The sequence below is a fragment of the Salvelinus fontinalis genome, chromosome 15, assembly GCF_029448725.1.
Source record: "Salvelinus fontinalis isolate EN_2023a chromosome 15, ASM2944872v1, whole genome shotgun sequence".
NCBI classification, from domain to species: domain Eukaryota; kingdom Metazoa; phylum Chordata; class Actinopteri; order Salmoniformes; family Salmonidae; genus Salvelinus; species Salvelinus fontinalis.
Window position 1 is genome coordinate 25,593,051 of NC_074679.1, and position 16,018 is coordinate 25,609,068.

Here is a 16,018-nt window from a genome sequence, read left to right on the forward strand (position 1 = left end):
ACTGATATCACAGATACTATATTTCTGAGATCTGTGTGTCTGTCTCTCCCCTCTCCCTGTCCCCTCCAGGCAGCTGCCGGCCCTGGGGGAGTGTCTGGCCACCCTGGCAGGGGCCATGCCTGTGGCCTTCCTGGAGCCCCTGCTCAACAAACACAACCCCTGCTCTGTGTTCAACACCAAGACCGCCAGAGAACGCGCCAGTGAGTTACACACACTTATACATGATAGTGTTGTACATGTTACACCATGATACACTATTTAATGGTTCTTTACCTGTGCATGTAAAATAGTGCTCATCTTATTCTGTGTAGTCCTGGGCATGCCAGACGCGGTGGAGGAGATGTGTCCAGAGATGCCTCGTCTAGATGTCCTGATGAAGGACATCAACGACATGTCTGAGTCTGGGGCACGCTACACAGAGATGCCCCACGTCATCGAGGTGGTGCTGCCCATGCTGTGTAACTACCTGTCCTACTGGTGGGAGAAGGGCCCAGAGAACCAGCCGTCTCCGCACAGCGGGGGCAGTGTTGGGGGCAGTGTCTTCTCCACCACCGTCACCTCAGAACACCTCAGCCTCATCCTGGGAAACATCCTGAAGATCCTCAACAGCAACCTGGGCATCGACGAGGCCTCCTGGATGAAGAGGATCGCAGGTTAGTTGGGTTGCATTACTGTGTTGGAGTGTACAGCAGTCTGTCACAGTGGATGGGAGCTTTAGGAAACAAACTGGTTTTTGAGGGCAAACCTGTCCTCGTATTTGTATACAGTGCTGATCAGATGAACCAGACTGAAAAGGGATTGTCTTTTGCATTCCTAGCAAGACAGCTTTTGTATTGGTTTGTTTTTAATTTCTAATAAAACAACTAACTATGTGTTTGTCACTATGACTGCTGTGTGTGCAGTGTACGCCCAGCCCATCATCACTAAGGCCAGGGCTGTTCTGTTGAAGAGTCACTTCCTGCCTACACTGGAGAAGCTGAAGAAGAAGACAGTGAAGGTGGTGACGGAGGAGGAGCTACTGAAAGCTGACAGTAAGGGAGACACCCAGGAGGCTGAGCTGCTCATCCTGGATGAGTTCGCTGTGCTCTGCAGAGACCTCTACGCCTTCTACCCGATGCTCATCCGCTATGTAGACAACAACAGGTGAGCCCGCTGAACCCTGGGTAATGGAGTAGTTTACAGTGGCATGATGTGGGTGTGTTTTACTTTTACCATAGGACCTATTGTAATGAAGGAATGTACTAGTTTGGTAGCAAGGCTTTGAAGCAGAGGATAGTATATTGATATAGTCCTTGGGTCAATCTCTTCTCTCCTCTTTGTCCTGCAGGTCGAGGTGGCTGAAAGAACCAGACGCTGACTCCAATGAACTCTTCAGAATGGTGGCTGAGATCTTCATCCTCTGGTGCAAATCACATGTACGATTTCTCCTTAAAAACAATGGACAAACTAACAGTTACAATGGAGAGGACGCTCAGAATGAGAAGTAAACAAAGCAGAAATGTCTTCTTCATACATTGTTATTACTCTTTCCTCAGAACTTCAAAAGGGAAGAGCAGAACTTTGTGGTTCAGAATGAAATCAACAACCTGTCATTCCTGACTGGTGATAGCAAGATCAAGATGTCAAAGGTAGCATTTATTATTATGTGCCTGCTTACTGAGACAGTCAAAACAGTTCTGCATCTTCCCCTTATTTTCAGTGGTGGAGAGCTCTACTCTACACTCTCGAAGCAGTCTGCAGCCCGTGTGGTCATGTATGTTCACATCCTAACCCTGCTAACCTCAGTTCAACCTCCCACTGCTCTCTGTCAGCACGCTCTCCAGCTGAGCCTTGTTACTGGGATTCATTCTGCAGAGGCAGCCCTTTCTCTCTCACTGCTCCAGTACTGCAGCAACCCTAACACTCATATCCCCCGTGGCCAAACAGCGGCCATGCCACCACCTCAGGGACAGGGAATAGATTTGTTGATTGTTTGTTTTTTAAATATTATTTTATCCTGTCTGCATTTACACTCCATTCACTGGCATAGGCAGCAGCCATTGGCGTGCCCTGCCTCACTGTAAACACATTACATCAGCCAATCATTAACACCTATCGGCCCTCCATCATCAGACCACCCTGACATCATAACTAGTGTTTCTCATTCCCTTATGGGCCGACCACGTCCCATCTCTGTTATTGAAAGTCAACAAGCCCATGACAAATAACATGAACACATGTCAATGGTGTTTCTGGGTTATGGATACCCTGGTGTGTGTGTGGCTCCTGCCTTCTACTGGCTGTCTCTATTAGTCACTCAGCTCCTGCACTGGGGTGTGTGTGTGTGTGTGTGTGTGTGTGTGTGTGTGTGTGTGTGTGTGTGTGTGTGTGTGTGTGTGTGTGTGTGTGTGTGCGCGCACCCATACATACAGTTAATTGTGTTTCTGTCTCTCTTGCTCAGTTGAATATGAGTGTCTCCTTTGTGCCAGCTTCTTCCGTTAGCCTTTTTCAGTGCTGTCGTTCTTGAATAATACCTCACTCTATGGGTAGAGGCAAACTGTGGGCTAATGCTGCTTTCAGGCTATAGCTCAATTTGAAATGCTTCATTGGCACAGCTTCTGCAGATTTTGCTGGTGATGAAAAAATTCCTTGGTTCCCTCTGCTACCCACAGGCTTAATTCAGTGTGTGGTGTGCTGTGTGCTCTCCCACTGTTAAATAAGCTCCTGTGAAATACAGCACAGGCAGGTCAAGGTAGCAATTTGAACATAAAGGTAGACATAGAGAAAAGACTAGACTGTCCCAAATTACTGCCTATTCCCTTTAGGGCACTACTATACATAGGTATTTTTTCAGTGAGTGCCAGGTGAAGTTATTAACATTTCATTCCGTCCTGGTATCAGTCAGGGGGTCAGGACCAGGAAAGGAAGCATAAGAGGAAGCGTGGAGAGTTCTACTCCATCCAGACCTCCCTGATCGTGGCTGCCCTGAAGAAGATGCTGCCCATTGGACTCAACATGTGCACCCCCGGGGACCAGGAGCTCATCTCCCTGGCCAAGACACGCTATATCCTGGTGAGATGGCCTGCCTAGCCCACACTGGTCTGGGGTCAGGTGTTACCGACTACACAATACTCAGCAGAGACCAGTATTACATTTTTTTTGGTCATCAAGGGTGGTCAACAACTGACTACGATTAATGAATGGTATATCTAATTGTTTCCTCGTATTACTCAACAGAAAGACACAGATGATGAAGTGAAGGAGCATTTGCGGCAGAATCTGCATCTTCAAGAGAAGGTGAGCTAGAGAAAATTATGAATTACTGTCATTCATAAAACTAGAACAGCACCTCTGTATCAAACAGCAGTGATGTTTTCTAAGCCCTACACTGCGCTAACCCACCCACAGTCAGAGGACCCTGCAGTGCGGTGGCAGCTGAACCTGTATAAGGATGTGATGGTGAAGAACGAGGGGCCTCCAGACCCTGAGAGGACCGTGTCCCGGGTCCAGAGCATCTCAGCTGCAGTCTTTCATCTGGAGCAGGTCAGTGGCTGGCTGCACCATGCATCACCCGTACTGCCTACAGTACATCCAGTTTTCTACGTCTTATATGTGTGCCCCATATCTCCATATACTGTCTGTGCACCATATCTCCATATACTGTCTGTGCCCCATATCTCCATATACTGTCTGTGCACCATATCTCCATATACTGGCTGTGCCCCATATCTCCATATACTGTCTGTGCCCCATATCTCCATATACTGGCTGTGCCCCATATCTCCATATACCGGCTGTGCCCCATATCTCCATATACTGGCTGTGCCTCATATCTCCATATACTGTCTGTGCCCCATATCTCCACATACTGGCTGTGCCCCATATCTCCATATACTGGCTGTGCCTCATATCTCCATATACTGGCTGTGCCTCATATCTCCATATACTGGCTGTGCCTCATATCTCCATATACTGGCTGTGCCCCATATCTCCATATACTGGCTGTGCCTCATATCTCCATATACTGGCTGTGCCTCATATCTCCATATACTGTCTGTGCCCCATATCTCCACATACTGGCTGTGCCCCATATCTCCATATACTGGCTGTGCCTCATATCTCCATATACTATCTGTGCCCCATATCTCCACATACTGGCTGTGCCTCATATCTCCATATACTGTCTGTGCCTCATATCTCCATATACTGGCTGTGCCTCATATCTCCATATACTGTCTGTGCCCCATATCTCCACATACTGGCTGTGCCCCATATCTCCATATACTGGCTGTGCCTCATATCTTCATATACTGGCTGTGCCTCATATCTCCATATACTGGCTGCGTCCTATATCCTAGATCCTAGATCCTTTATGTCCTGCTTCTCTGATCATAGATCTATACTCAGCATGATATACTCATACTTCTGCTCCAAACCATACTCCTTATATAATTTGATATATAATAAAGTACATATTTTGTCTTCATTTATTCAATGTAGGTGGAACAGCCATTGAGGTCTAAGAAGTGTGTGTGGCAGAAGCTGCTGTCCAAGCAGAGAAAGCGTGCGGTGGTGGCCTGCTTCCGCATGGCTCCTCTCTACAACCTGCCCAGGTACCACACACCTGTCTCCATTTTCTATAGTCACATTCCTTTACAAACACATTCATTAGCTGACTGACTGTAATGTAATGGTGCCTAACCAACTGTGCTATTCATTTATTTTTTCGCATTGTTTGTAACTTATTTTGTACATAATGTTGCTGCTACCGTCTCTTATGACCGAAAAGAGCTTCTGGACATTAGAACAGCGATTACTCACCTCAAACTGGACAAAGACTTTTTCTTTAACGAGTCCGACGCGAAGGATGTACTGCTTTGTCGAGACTGGAGGTCGGGTGCCTTGTGAGAATTCGGAGGCGTATTCTGTACTATTGGCCAACCTGCAATCATTGGAAAATAAACTGAACGATCTACAATTAACCTTTTCACATGTGAGTTCCAAATATCCCTAACCGTCGCCCCCTGCGTGAGTTTTTTCAAGCAGACCGCCATAGTCCCTGTGCCCAGGAAAGTGAAGGTAACCTGCCGAAATGACTACCGCCCCGTAGCACTCACGTCTGTCCAGGACCTATGTACTAGGCGGTGTCAGAGGAAAGCCCAAAGAATTGTCAAAGACTCCAGTCACCCTAGTCATAGACTGTTTCCTCTGCTACCGCACGGCAAGTGGTACCGGAGCGTCAAGTCTCGGACCAAAAAGTCTCCTTAACAGCTTCTACCCCCAAGCCATAAGAGACGGTTCAGAAATATTCAGGGCCGTCACAATAAGACTGCCGAACAATTAATCAAATGGCCACCTGGACTTCTTACAATGCACCACCCCCCACCTACATGTACACATTTCCTCTACTATACTGGTACCCCTGTATATAGCCTCGATATTGTTATTTTATTGTTAATTCTTTATTCATTTTTTTTTCTTTAGTTTATTTTGTAATATTTTCTTAACTCTTTTTCTTGAAATGCATTGTTGGTTAAGGGCTTGTAACTAAGCATTTCACAGTAATGTCTACTACACCTGTTGTATTTGGCGAATGTGACAAATACAATTGGATTTGATTTGGGGACTCCAAGTCAAATATTAGAACCAAATACCCCAGCTGCTGTTGTCTGTACTGGCAGGCAGCAAGCTGTGTACAGTTTAGTATTGTCTCTTATTTCCAAGCCAACCCTACACTCTCTCTTTCTCTCTGCCTCACGAGTCTCACCCCTCTTTCCTAGACTCCAGACCCAGTATTTAATGTGAAGCTCCCCTCCCCCAATCTGTACGACAAATGACTAGCCTCAGCCAGTTATCAAGGAATAGAAAAGGACACGAGCAATTTCATGCCCTGCTGCACTGTAACTCAATCACAGAGACCCAGGAGGAGAGACAGCAGGGAGAAAAACAATTAGGAGCCGAACCTGGGGTCGGCCATCTTTAATATGTGCTTTGATGCCGCTCCTCGACACCAGATGACTAATTTCACCTAGTTATTGGTGTTCTTTTGGGAATATGACATTGCCTCACATAGTTGAGTAATGAGTAAGCATTAGCCTTCTCAGTCAGAGTAATGTTTTTGAAATAATGACATTCTATGTTGAGGACATTTGATGAAATGTCTGTGTACTTTTCTCCTTCAACTGTTAGCTTATATTTCCACCACCTCTAAAACTATTACATACCCTTGTTTCAGTGACTTACCACACTTCTTACTGTGTCTCTACTACTGTGTCTCTACTACTGTGTCTCTACTACAGATGTACTTTCTTAATGTTATGACTCTTTGTCGCAGAGAATGTTCCTGCGCAGCATCAAATGCAAACTTATATTCTATTCAAGATTTAAAAAGGCTTTGTAATTTCCACTTTAAAATGTCAGACTTGATTTGCCCTAATGCAAAATGTATCAAACCCTACAAAAATGTTCATTATAATCCACATAATAATTTACATTTCCTGTTGCTGCAGGATTATTTTCCTGCTGCGAGAAACTGGTTAAATGAAGATAGTACATCTGTACTTCACCTTCTCTCTGGTCTCTCCTGAATGACATTACTATACTGTACCTCCCCTCAGGCACAAAAGTAATAATTACTTCCTGAACACCTACCGATGCTATTGGCTTGAAAAAATGCATGAGAACACAGACTATGACAGTCTGCTCTCCATGCTAACGGTAATGTAATGTTCAGACAATGTTTGTGACCTCCACTTCCTTCCTCCTGTAACTCTAATACAGTGATCCAACTGGCATTCTGACTGGTTGGCCTGGGAGCTACACTCATCACAAAAATATTCCCTCATTCACTCTGACCAAAAAGTATTTTTCTCCTAAATTCTAGGTTTCTGTACTGATGTCTCTGTAATTTATACCATAAACCATACCATTTTATTTAGCTTTAATCATCATAGTACACTATAGATGTTGCTAAAATAAATATGTTCCGTGATAATTGTTTACTGGTGTATACATGACAGGGTTATGAATTTGGGGGTACAGTTCAGTCTGTGTTTCTCCACGGTGACCAGTTGGATGTTCCAGTGCCATACTAAAAAGTATTAACCATTCTTAAAGTAATACCCCGCTCCTCTCCTCTCCCCCCTGGCCCACCCTGCTAACCCTCCTCATCTCCCTCTGCACCCCCAGGCATCGCTCTATTAACCTCTTCCTCCTGGGCTATCAGAGAATATGGATAGAGACAGAGACGTACTCTTTTGAAGAGAAGCTAGTGCAGGACCTGGCAGTAAGTACTGTACCTGTCCTCACAGTGCCCAGCCTTCTCTGTGTTAATTGTGGTACTAGCCTATCCTCTCCATCCTCACCTGGCCGTGCCACAACACAAGCTCTTCGCCAGCACAATGCCTGCCAAGCACTTCGGGTGTTCCGCCGGTCATCCATGTTTTGCCCCTGGCTCCATGTTGATCTGTTCCTTGCTAACGAAATGCCTTCCCAGGCACGCATGGCATCGGTCTGGATGTCAGTGCCAGGCTGGCAGCTGTACTGTACTGTTACTGTACCGTTATCCGGTTCTAGAGCTGTCCCCCATCCCACAGGGGTAAGAGAGCATCCAACCACGATGCTACGGCTTACTGTTAAAATTTATGGAAGGTGTGGCATCTTTCGTAAATTTTCTGTCACAGCATGGACACATTATCGTGTAATATTCATGTCGTTTGAGGAATTTGTTGTAATGAAATTATTAAGGAAAACTGTCCCTGCAAGGGTTGCTTTCTTTACAACTTTGATTCTAGATATCTCAGAAATTCTTCAAAAACACCATTCTGTCCTGTGTAAGCATTAGAATCTGCTACATTTATCAAAACAGCAATGAATACAATGGTTATAGTCACTCTATAACACTTTATAAGATATTTCTGACCTAAAATGCAGGGAAAATGGTTACATCTTAAAAGCGATGACCATGTGGAATAGTATCCCATCAACCACTTTTTTTTGCACCATCCTTTCCTGGTGGTCTCTCTTCACTAGGAGAGTGTCTGTGACTGTCATAGTGATACGGTGCTAGACTAGTATAGAGTATTATAGAGTATGGATCAGGCTCGTGGAGAGTCATGCTTAACCTCCATCTTCCTCTCTTTATCTCTACTGAACACACACCTTGACACCGCTGACCTTGACACCGCTAACCTTGACACTGCTGTACCATCTAAATGTGCTGTGTGTATGTCCCTGTGTGTGTGCCTGCATGGTCTGCTGATGTAGGAGTGGCGTGCCGTACCCGTAATGCTATTCTGTTGAGATACACTCAGTCTGTGTCTTTCCATGGGCCATGCTTCAGTGAGACAGGGTTTGACTGCACATTGTGCATCTTTCATTTCAATGTGTTTCTGTTGATCAGGTACACCCTGTTGTCTCTGAGGTAAGAGATGCGCAGTAAGATAAGACTACTTATGAAATGGCAGTGGTTACTGCATATGGTTAATAACCATCCATGTTTTTGTTTAGATACCTTGGCCTTGTGGTAATTGTTATTTTTAAAGTGTGTTGCAGTGTAATTTCAACAACATTAACTTACATTATTAAAACATCACTAATTCAAAGTAGAGCATACTGATTTAGAAGTTCAATCTATAAGGTTTGTATCAGCTCAGTGTACAGCAGGCACATTTAGTCACTCTCAGAGGGTAAAGGGCACTGCTACTGTATACATGACAGGTGATTGGGTGTCAGGCTGTACTCTGATGTACTCTGATGTGTGACTGGGTGTTTGTGCAGAAGACCCAACTGAAGGTGGAGGAGGAGGAAGAGGAGGAGGCAGAGAGGCAGCCAGACCCTCTTCATCAGCTCATCCTGCATTTCAGTCACAATGCGCTCACTGAGCGGAGGTAAACACACACAGACACCTGTGCACCTGGCATCATGCTGCTAGCTCCATCTGTGCTGTATAATATTGCTGGTGTATCCCTTGGCTAATAAACTGGCACATTAAACTAAATCACTGCAGCATTTCTCCCCACGCAAGGAGAAGCACTCGAGCACAAGTAATTGTGTCACATTTGTTCTTAGTCATGCACCTGAGATACTTGTTTACTATGGAGTTATGCAAGGTTTATTCACATACGTTTATCCTGCTTTTTCATTCAGTTCTTTGGAAGAGGATCCTTTGTATATTGCATATGCAGACATGATGGCAAAGGTACAAAGCCTATATAGATTGTTTGCTGATTTGTTATTGGATTAATGTCTTTAGTGTCATGTAGAGGTCAACAGAGACCTGGCTAACAAAGCTCTCGCTTGTTTTCTTTAGAGTTGTGCAGAAGATGAGGAAGAGGAAGATGAAGAAGGAAAAGAGAAAACGTTTGAGGTGTTTTGGATCTCCCATCAGGGTATTATATTTGACTAGTCTCAAATGATTTTGTAAGGAGCTGTGTTTGTTTACAAGGGGTTTGTTTGTTTTTTGACCTGACAGGAAAAAGAGATGGAGAAACAGAAGACGCTGTACCAGCAGGCCAGACTGCATGACAGAGGAGCTGCTGAGATGGTGTTACAGATGATCAGCGCCAGCAAAGGTACAGGGTGTTCTGGTGTTCAGAGATAGATGGGAGGGGTTGAGGGTAGCTGAAGGACGGGACTAAAAACAAACAAAGATAACTATTGTAAAATATACTGTGTCTGTAAAATGTATATAGTATGTATAAACTGGAAGTAGAAGCATAAGTGTTGTTGTCCATTAGTTTACTCCAATTAGGGGAGGTATGGTAGGGTTAGGAGAAAATAATAAATAATCATTACAAATAATATATACAAATAAATATATGGGGGACTGGAAATGATGCAGACACTTACATTGATGGAAGGTGCAATCTATCTGCAATATTAAAGCTGATCTACCACCTAAAAAAATATCTATATATAAATAAATAAAGTACAGGGGAACACTCTTACAAAGACAAACACATACAAATAATGTGATCCCTGATTGTCCTCTTCAGGTTCACTTGGGCCCATGGTGACCTTTACCTTGAAGCTGGGCATCTCTATACTCAACGGGGGCAACATAGTGGTTCAGCAGGTATATGAGAATATTTATGGAATCCATATAAATGTTTTCAGTATCTACAGTGCAGATCACATTTTATTGTGTATTTCCTTTTTGTAGAAAATGCTTGACTATCTGAAGGAAAAAAGAGATGCTGGCTTTTTCAAGAGTTTATCAGGACTCATGCAGTCTTGCAGGTGAAATGATCTCACAATACACAAACAAATCTTTGACGGTTTGACATTCAAACAAAGCAAAACCGTACGTGTTGAAAACCATGTTGGGTCTCTTTCTTTCAACTTCATTAGTGTCCTGGATTTGAATGCATTCGAAAGGCAAAACAAAGCGGAAGGTCTTGGGATGGTGACTGAGGAAGGATCAAGTAAGTGAGGAGAGATAAACGAGGGGAAACAGTATACTACCTCAGACAGACGTATGCACTGTAACCTCTCTCTCTCCTGTCAACACTACCTCAGACAGATATATGCACGGTAACCTCTCTCTCTCCTGTCAACACTACCTCAGACAGACATATGCACGGTAACCTCTCTCCTGTCAACACTACCTCAGACAGACGTATGCACTGTAACCTCTCTCTCTCCTGTCAACACTACCTCAGACAGATATATGCACGGTAACCTCTCTCTCTCCTGTCAACACTACCTCAGACAGATATATGCACTATAACCTCTGGCTCTCCTGTCAACACTACCTCAGACAGACATATGCACTGTAACCTCTCTCTCTCCTGTCAACAATACCTCAGACAGACATATGCACGGTAACCTCTCTCTCCTGTCAACACTACCTCAGACAGACATATGCACGGTAACCTCTCTCTCTCCTGTCAACACTACCTCAGACAGACATATGCACTATAACCTCTGGCTCTCCTGTCAACACTACCTCAGACAGACATATGTACTGTAACCTCTCTCTCCTGTCAACACTACTTCAGACAGACATATGCACTATTACCTCTGGCTCTCCTGTCAACACTACCTCAGACAGACGTATGCACGGTAACCTCTCTCCTGTCAACACTACCTCAGACAGACATATGCACTATTACCTCTGGCTCTCCTGTCAACACTACCTCAGACAGACATATGCACTGTAACCTCTCTCTCTCCTGTCAACACTACCTCAGACAGACATATGCACGGTTACCTCTGGCTCTCCTGTCAACACTACCTCAGACAGACATATGCACTGTAACCTCTCTCTCCTGTCAACACTACCTCAGACAGACATATGCACTGTAATCTCTCTCCCCTGTCAACACTACCTCAGACAGACATATGCACGGTAACCTCTCTCTCCTGTCAACACTACCTCAGACAGACATATGCACTATTACCTCTGGCTCTCCTGTCAACACTACCTCAGACAGACATATGCACGGTAACCTCTCTCTCTCCTGTCAACACTACCTCAGACAGACATATGCACGGTAACCTCTCTCTCCTGTCAACACTACCTCAGACAGACATATGCACTATTACCTCTGGCTCTCCTGTCAACACTACCTCAGACAGACATATGCACGGTAACCTCTCTCTCCTGTCAACACTACCTCAGACAGACATATGCACTGTAACCTCTCCCTCTCTCCTGTCAACAATACCTCAGACAGACATATGCACGGTAACCTCTCTCTCCTGTCAACACTACCTCAGACAGACATATGCACGGTAACCTCTCTCTCCCCTGTCAACACTACCTCAGACAGACATATGCACTGTAACATCTCTCCTGTCAACACTACCACGGACAGACATATGCACTGTAACCTCTCTCCTGTCAACACTACCTCAGACAGACATATGCACTGTAACGTCTCTCTCCTGTCAACACTACCTCAGACAGACATATGCACGGTAACCTCTCTCCTGTCAACACTACCTCAGACAGACATATGCACTATTACCTCTGGCTCTCCTGTCAACACTACCTCAGACAGACATATGCACTGTAACCTCTCTCTCTCCTGTCAACACTACCTCAGACAGACGTATGCACTGTAACCTCTCTCTCTCCTGTCAACACTACCTCAGACAGACGTATGCACTGTAACCTCTCTCTCTCCTGTCAACACTACCTCAGACAGACATATGCACTGTTACCTCTGGCTCTCCTGTCAACACTACCTCAGACAGACATATGCACTGTAACCTCTCTCTCCTGTCAACACTACCTCAGACAGACATATGCACTGTAATCTCTCTCCCCTGTCAACACTACCTCAGACAGACATATGCACGGTAACCTCTCTCTCCTGTCAACACTACCTCAGACAGACATATGCACTATTACCTCTGGCTCTCCTGTCAACACTACCTCAGACAGACATATGCACGGTAACCTCTCTCTCTCCTGTCAACACTACCTCAGACAGACATATGCACGGTAACCTCTCTCTCCTGTCAACACTACCTCAGACAGACATATGCACTATTACCTCTGGCTCTCCTGTCAACACTACCTCAGACAGACATATGCACGGTAACCTCTCTCTCCTGTCAACACTACCTCAGACAGACATATGCACTGTAACCTCTCCCTCTCTCCTGTCAACAATACCTCAGACAGACATATGCACGGTAACCTCTCTCCCCTGTCAACACTACCTCAGACAGACATATGCACGGTAACCTCTCTCTCCCCTGTCAACACTACCTCAGACAGACATATGCACTGTAACATCTCTCCTGTCAACACTACCACGGACAGACATATGCACTGTAACCTCTCTCCTGTCAACACTACCTCAGACAGACATATGCACTGTAACGTCTCTCTCCTGTCAACACTACCTCAGACAGACATATGCACTGTAACCTCTCTCCTGTCAACACTACCTCAGACAGACATATGCACTGTTATCTCTCTCTCCTGTCAACACTACCTCAGACAGACATATGTACTGTAACCTCTCTCTCCTGTCAACACTACCTCAGACAGACATATGCACTGTAACGTCTCTCTCCTGTCAACACTACCTCAGACAGACATATGCACTGTAACCTCTCTCTCCTGTCAACACTACCTCAGACAGACATATGCACTGTTATCTCTCTCTCCTGTCAACACTACCTCAGACAGACATATGTACTGTAACCTCTCTCTCCAGTCAACACTACCTCAGACAGACATATGCACTGTAACCTCTCTCTCCTGTCAACACTACCTCAGACAGACATATGCACTGTAACCTCTCTCTCCTGTCAACACTACTTCAGACAGACATATGCACTATAACCTCTCTCTCTCCTGTCAACACTACCTCAGACAGACATGTGCACTGTAACCTCTCTCTCCTGTCAACACTACCTCAGACAGATATATGCACGGTAACCTCTCTCTCTCCTGTCAACACTACCTCAGACAGACATATGCACGGTAACCTCTCTCTCTCCTGTCAACACTACTTCAGACAGACATATGCACTATAACCTCTCTCTCTCCTGTCAACACTACTTCAGACAGACATATGCACAGTAACCTCTCTCTCCTGTCAACACTACCTCAGACAGACATATGCACTGTAATCTCTCTTCCCTGTCAACACTACCTCAGACAGACATATGCACTGTAACCTCTCTCTCTCCTGTCAACACTACTTCAGACAGACATATGCACTGTAACCTCTCTCTCCTGTCAACACTACCTCAGACAGACATATGCACGGTAACCTCTCTCCCCTGTCAACACTACCTCAGACAGACATATGCACTGTAACCTCTCTCTCCTGTCAACACTACCTCAGACAGACATATGCACTGTAACCTCTCTCCTGTCAACACTACCTCAGACAGACATATGCACTGTAACGTCTCTCTCCTGTCAACACTACCTCAGACAGACATATGCACTGTAACCTCTCTCCTGTAACACTACCTCAGACAGACATATGCACTGTTATCTCTCTCTCCTGTCAACACTACCTCAGACAGACATATGTACTGTAACCTCTCTCTCCTGTCAACACTACCTCAGACAGACATATGCACTGTAACCTCTCTCTCTCCTGTCAACACTACTTCAGACAGACATATGCACTGTAACCTCTCTCTCCTGTCAACACTACCTCAGACAGACATATGCACTGTAATCTCTCTCCTCTGTCAACACTACCTCAGACAGACATATGCACTATAACCTCTCTCCTGTCAACACTACCTCAGACAGACATATGCACTGTAACCTCTCTCTCCCCTGTCAACACTACCTCAGACAGACATATGCACTGTAACCTCTCTCTCCTGTCAACACTACCTCAGACAGACATATGCACTGTAATCTCTCTCTCCTGTCAACACTACCTCAGACAGACATATGCACTGTACCTTTCTCCTATCAACACTACCTCAGACAGACATATGCACTGTAACCTCTCTCTCCTGTCAACACTACTTCAGACAGACATATGCACTGTACCTTTCTCCTATCAACACTACCTCAGGCAGACATATGCACTGTAACCTCTCTCTCCTGTCAACACTACCTCAGACAGACATATGCACTATAACCTCTCTCTCTCCTGTCAACACTACCTCAGACAGACATATGCACTGTAACCTCTCTCTCCTGTCAACACTACCTCAGACAGACATATGCACTGTAACTTCTCTCTCCTGTCAACACTACCTCAGACAGACATATGCACGGTAACCTCTCTCTCTCCTGTCAACACTACCTCAGACAGACATATGCACTGTAACCTCTCTCTCTCCTGTCAACACTACCTCAGACAGACATATGCACTGTAACGTCTCTCTCCTGTCAACACTACCTCAGACAGACATATGCACTGTAACCTCTCTCTCCTGTCAACACTACCTCAGACAGACATATGCACTGTAACCTCTCTCTCCTGTCAACACTACTTCAGACAGACATATGCACTGTACCTTTCTCCTATCAACACTACCTCAGACAGACATATGCACTGTAACGTCTCTCTCCTGTCAACACTACCTCAGACAGACATATGCACTGTAACCTCTCTCCTGTAACACTACCTCAGACAGACATATGCACTGTTATCTCTCTCTCCTGTCAACACTACCTCAGACAGACATATGTACTGTAACCTCTCTCTCCTGTCAACACTACCTCAGACAGACATATGCACTGTAACCTCTCTCTCTCCTGTCAACACTACTTCAGACAGACATATGCACTGTAACCTCTCTCTCCTGTCAACACTACCTCAGACAGACATATGCACTGTAATCTCTCTCCCCTGTCAACACTACCTCAGACAGACATATGCACTATAACCTCTCTCTCCTGTCAACACTACCTCAGACAGACATATGCACTGTAACCTCTCTCCTGTCAACACTACCTCAGACAGACATATGCACTGTAACCTCTCTCTCTCCTGTCAACACTACCTCAGACAGACATATGCACTGTAACCTCTCTCTCTCCTGTCAACACTACCTCAGACAGACATATGCACTGTAACCTCTCTCTCCTGTCAACACTACTTCAGACAGACATATGCACTGTACCTTTCTCCTATCAACACTACCTCAGACAGACATATGCACTGTAACCTCTCTCCTGTCAACACTACCTCAGACAGACATATGCACTGTAACCTCTCTCTCTCCTGTCAACACTACCTCAGACAGACATATGCACTGTAACCTCTCTCTCTCCTGTCAACACTACCTCAGACAGACATATGCACTGTAACCTCTCTCTCCTGTCAACACTACCTCAGACAGACATATGCACTGTAACGTCTCTCTCCTGTCAACACTACCTCAGACAGACATATGCACTGTAACCTCTCTCTCCTGTCAACACTACCTCAGACAGACATATGTACTGTAACCTCTCTCTCCTGTCAACACTACTTCAGACAGACATATGCACTGTAACATCTCTCTCTTGTCAACACTACCTCAGACAGACATATGCACTGTAACCTCTCTCTCCTGTCAACACTACCTCAGACAGACATATGCACTGTAATCTCTC

At 45.1% G+C, this 16,018-nt stretch overlaps 1 protein-coding gene across 3 annotated transcripts in view; it reads left to right on the forward strand.

Annotated features, from left to right (window-relative positions):
• LOC129811628 (ryanodine receptor 3-like) overlaps positions 1-16,018 on the forward strand; it is a 153,750-nt gene that overhangs the window by 122,938 nt on the left and 14,794 nt on the right. For all 3 annotated transcript variants that reach the window (XM_055863081.1, XM_055863082.1, XM_055863083.1), the window contains exons 65-81: positions 70-200; positions 312-653; positions 903-1,143; positions 1,328-1,415; positions 1,536-1,628; positions 2,881-3,051; positions 3,217-3,276; positions 3,388-3,522; positions 4,480-4,592; positions 7,168-7,264; positions 8,758-8,867; positions 9,127-9,178; positions 9,290-9,346; positions 9,452-9,551; positions 9,975-10,054; positions 10,142-10,218; positions 10,330-10,403. In XM_055863081.1, the coding sequence (XP_055719056.1) occupies positions 70-200; positions 312-653; positions 903-1,143; positions 1,328-1,415; positions 1,536-1,628; positions 2,881-3,051; positions 3,217-3,276; positions 3,388-3,522; positions 4,480-4,592; positions 7,168-7,264; positions 8,758-8,867; positions 9,127-9,178; positions 9,290-9,346; positions 9,452-9,551; positions 9,975-10,054; positions 10,142-10,218; positions 10,330-10,403 (2,021 nt within the window). The remainder of the gene's footprint in view (positions 1-69; positions 201-311; positions 654-902; positions 1,144-1,327; positions 1,416-1,535; positions 1,629-2,880; positions 3,052-3,216; positions 3,277-3,387; positions 3,523-4,479; positions 4,593-7,167; positions 7,265-8,757; positions 8,868-9,126; positions 9,179-9,289; positions 9,347-9,451; positions 9,552-9,974; positions 10,055-10,141; positions 10,219-10,329; positions 10,404-16,018) is intronic.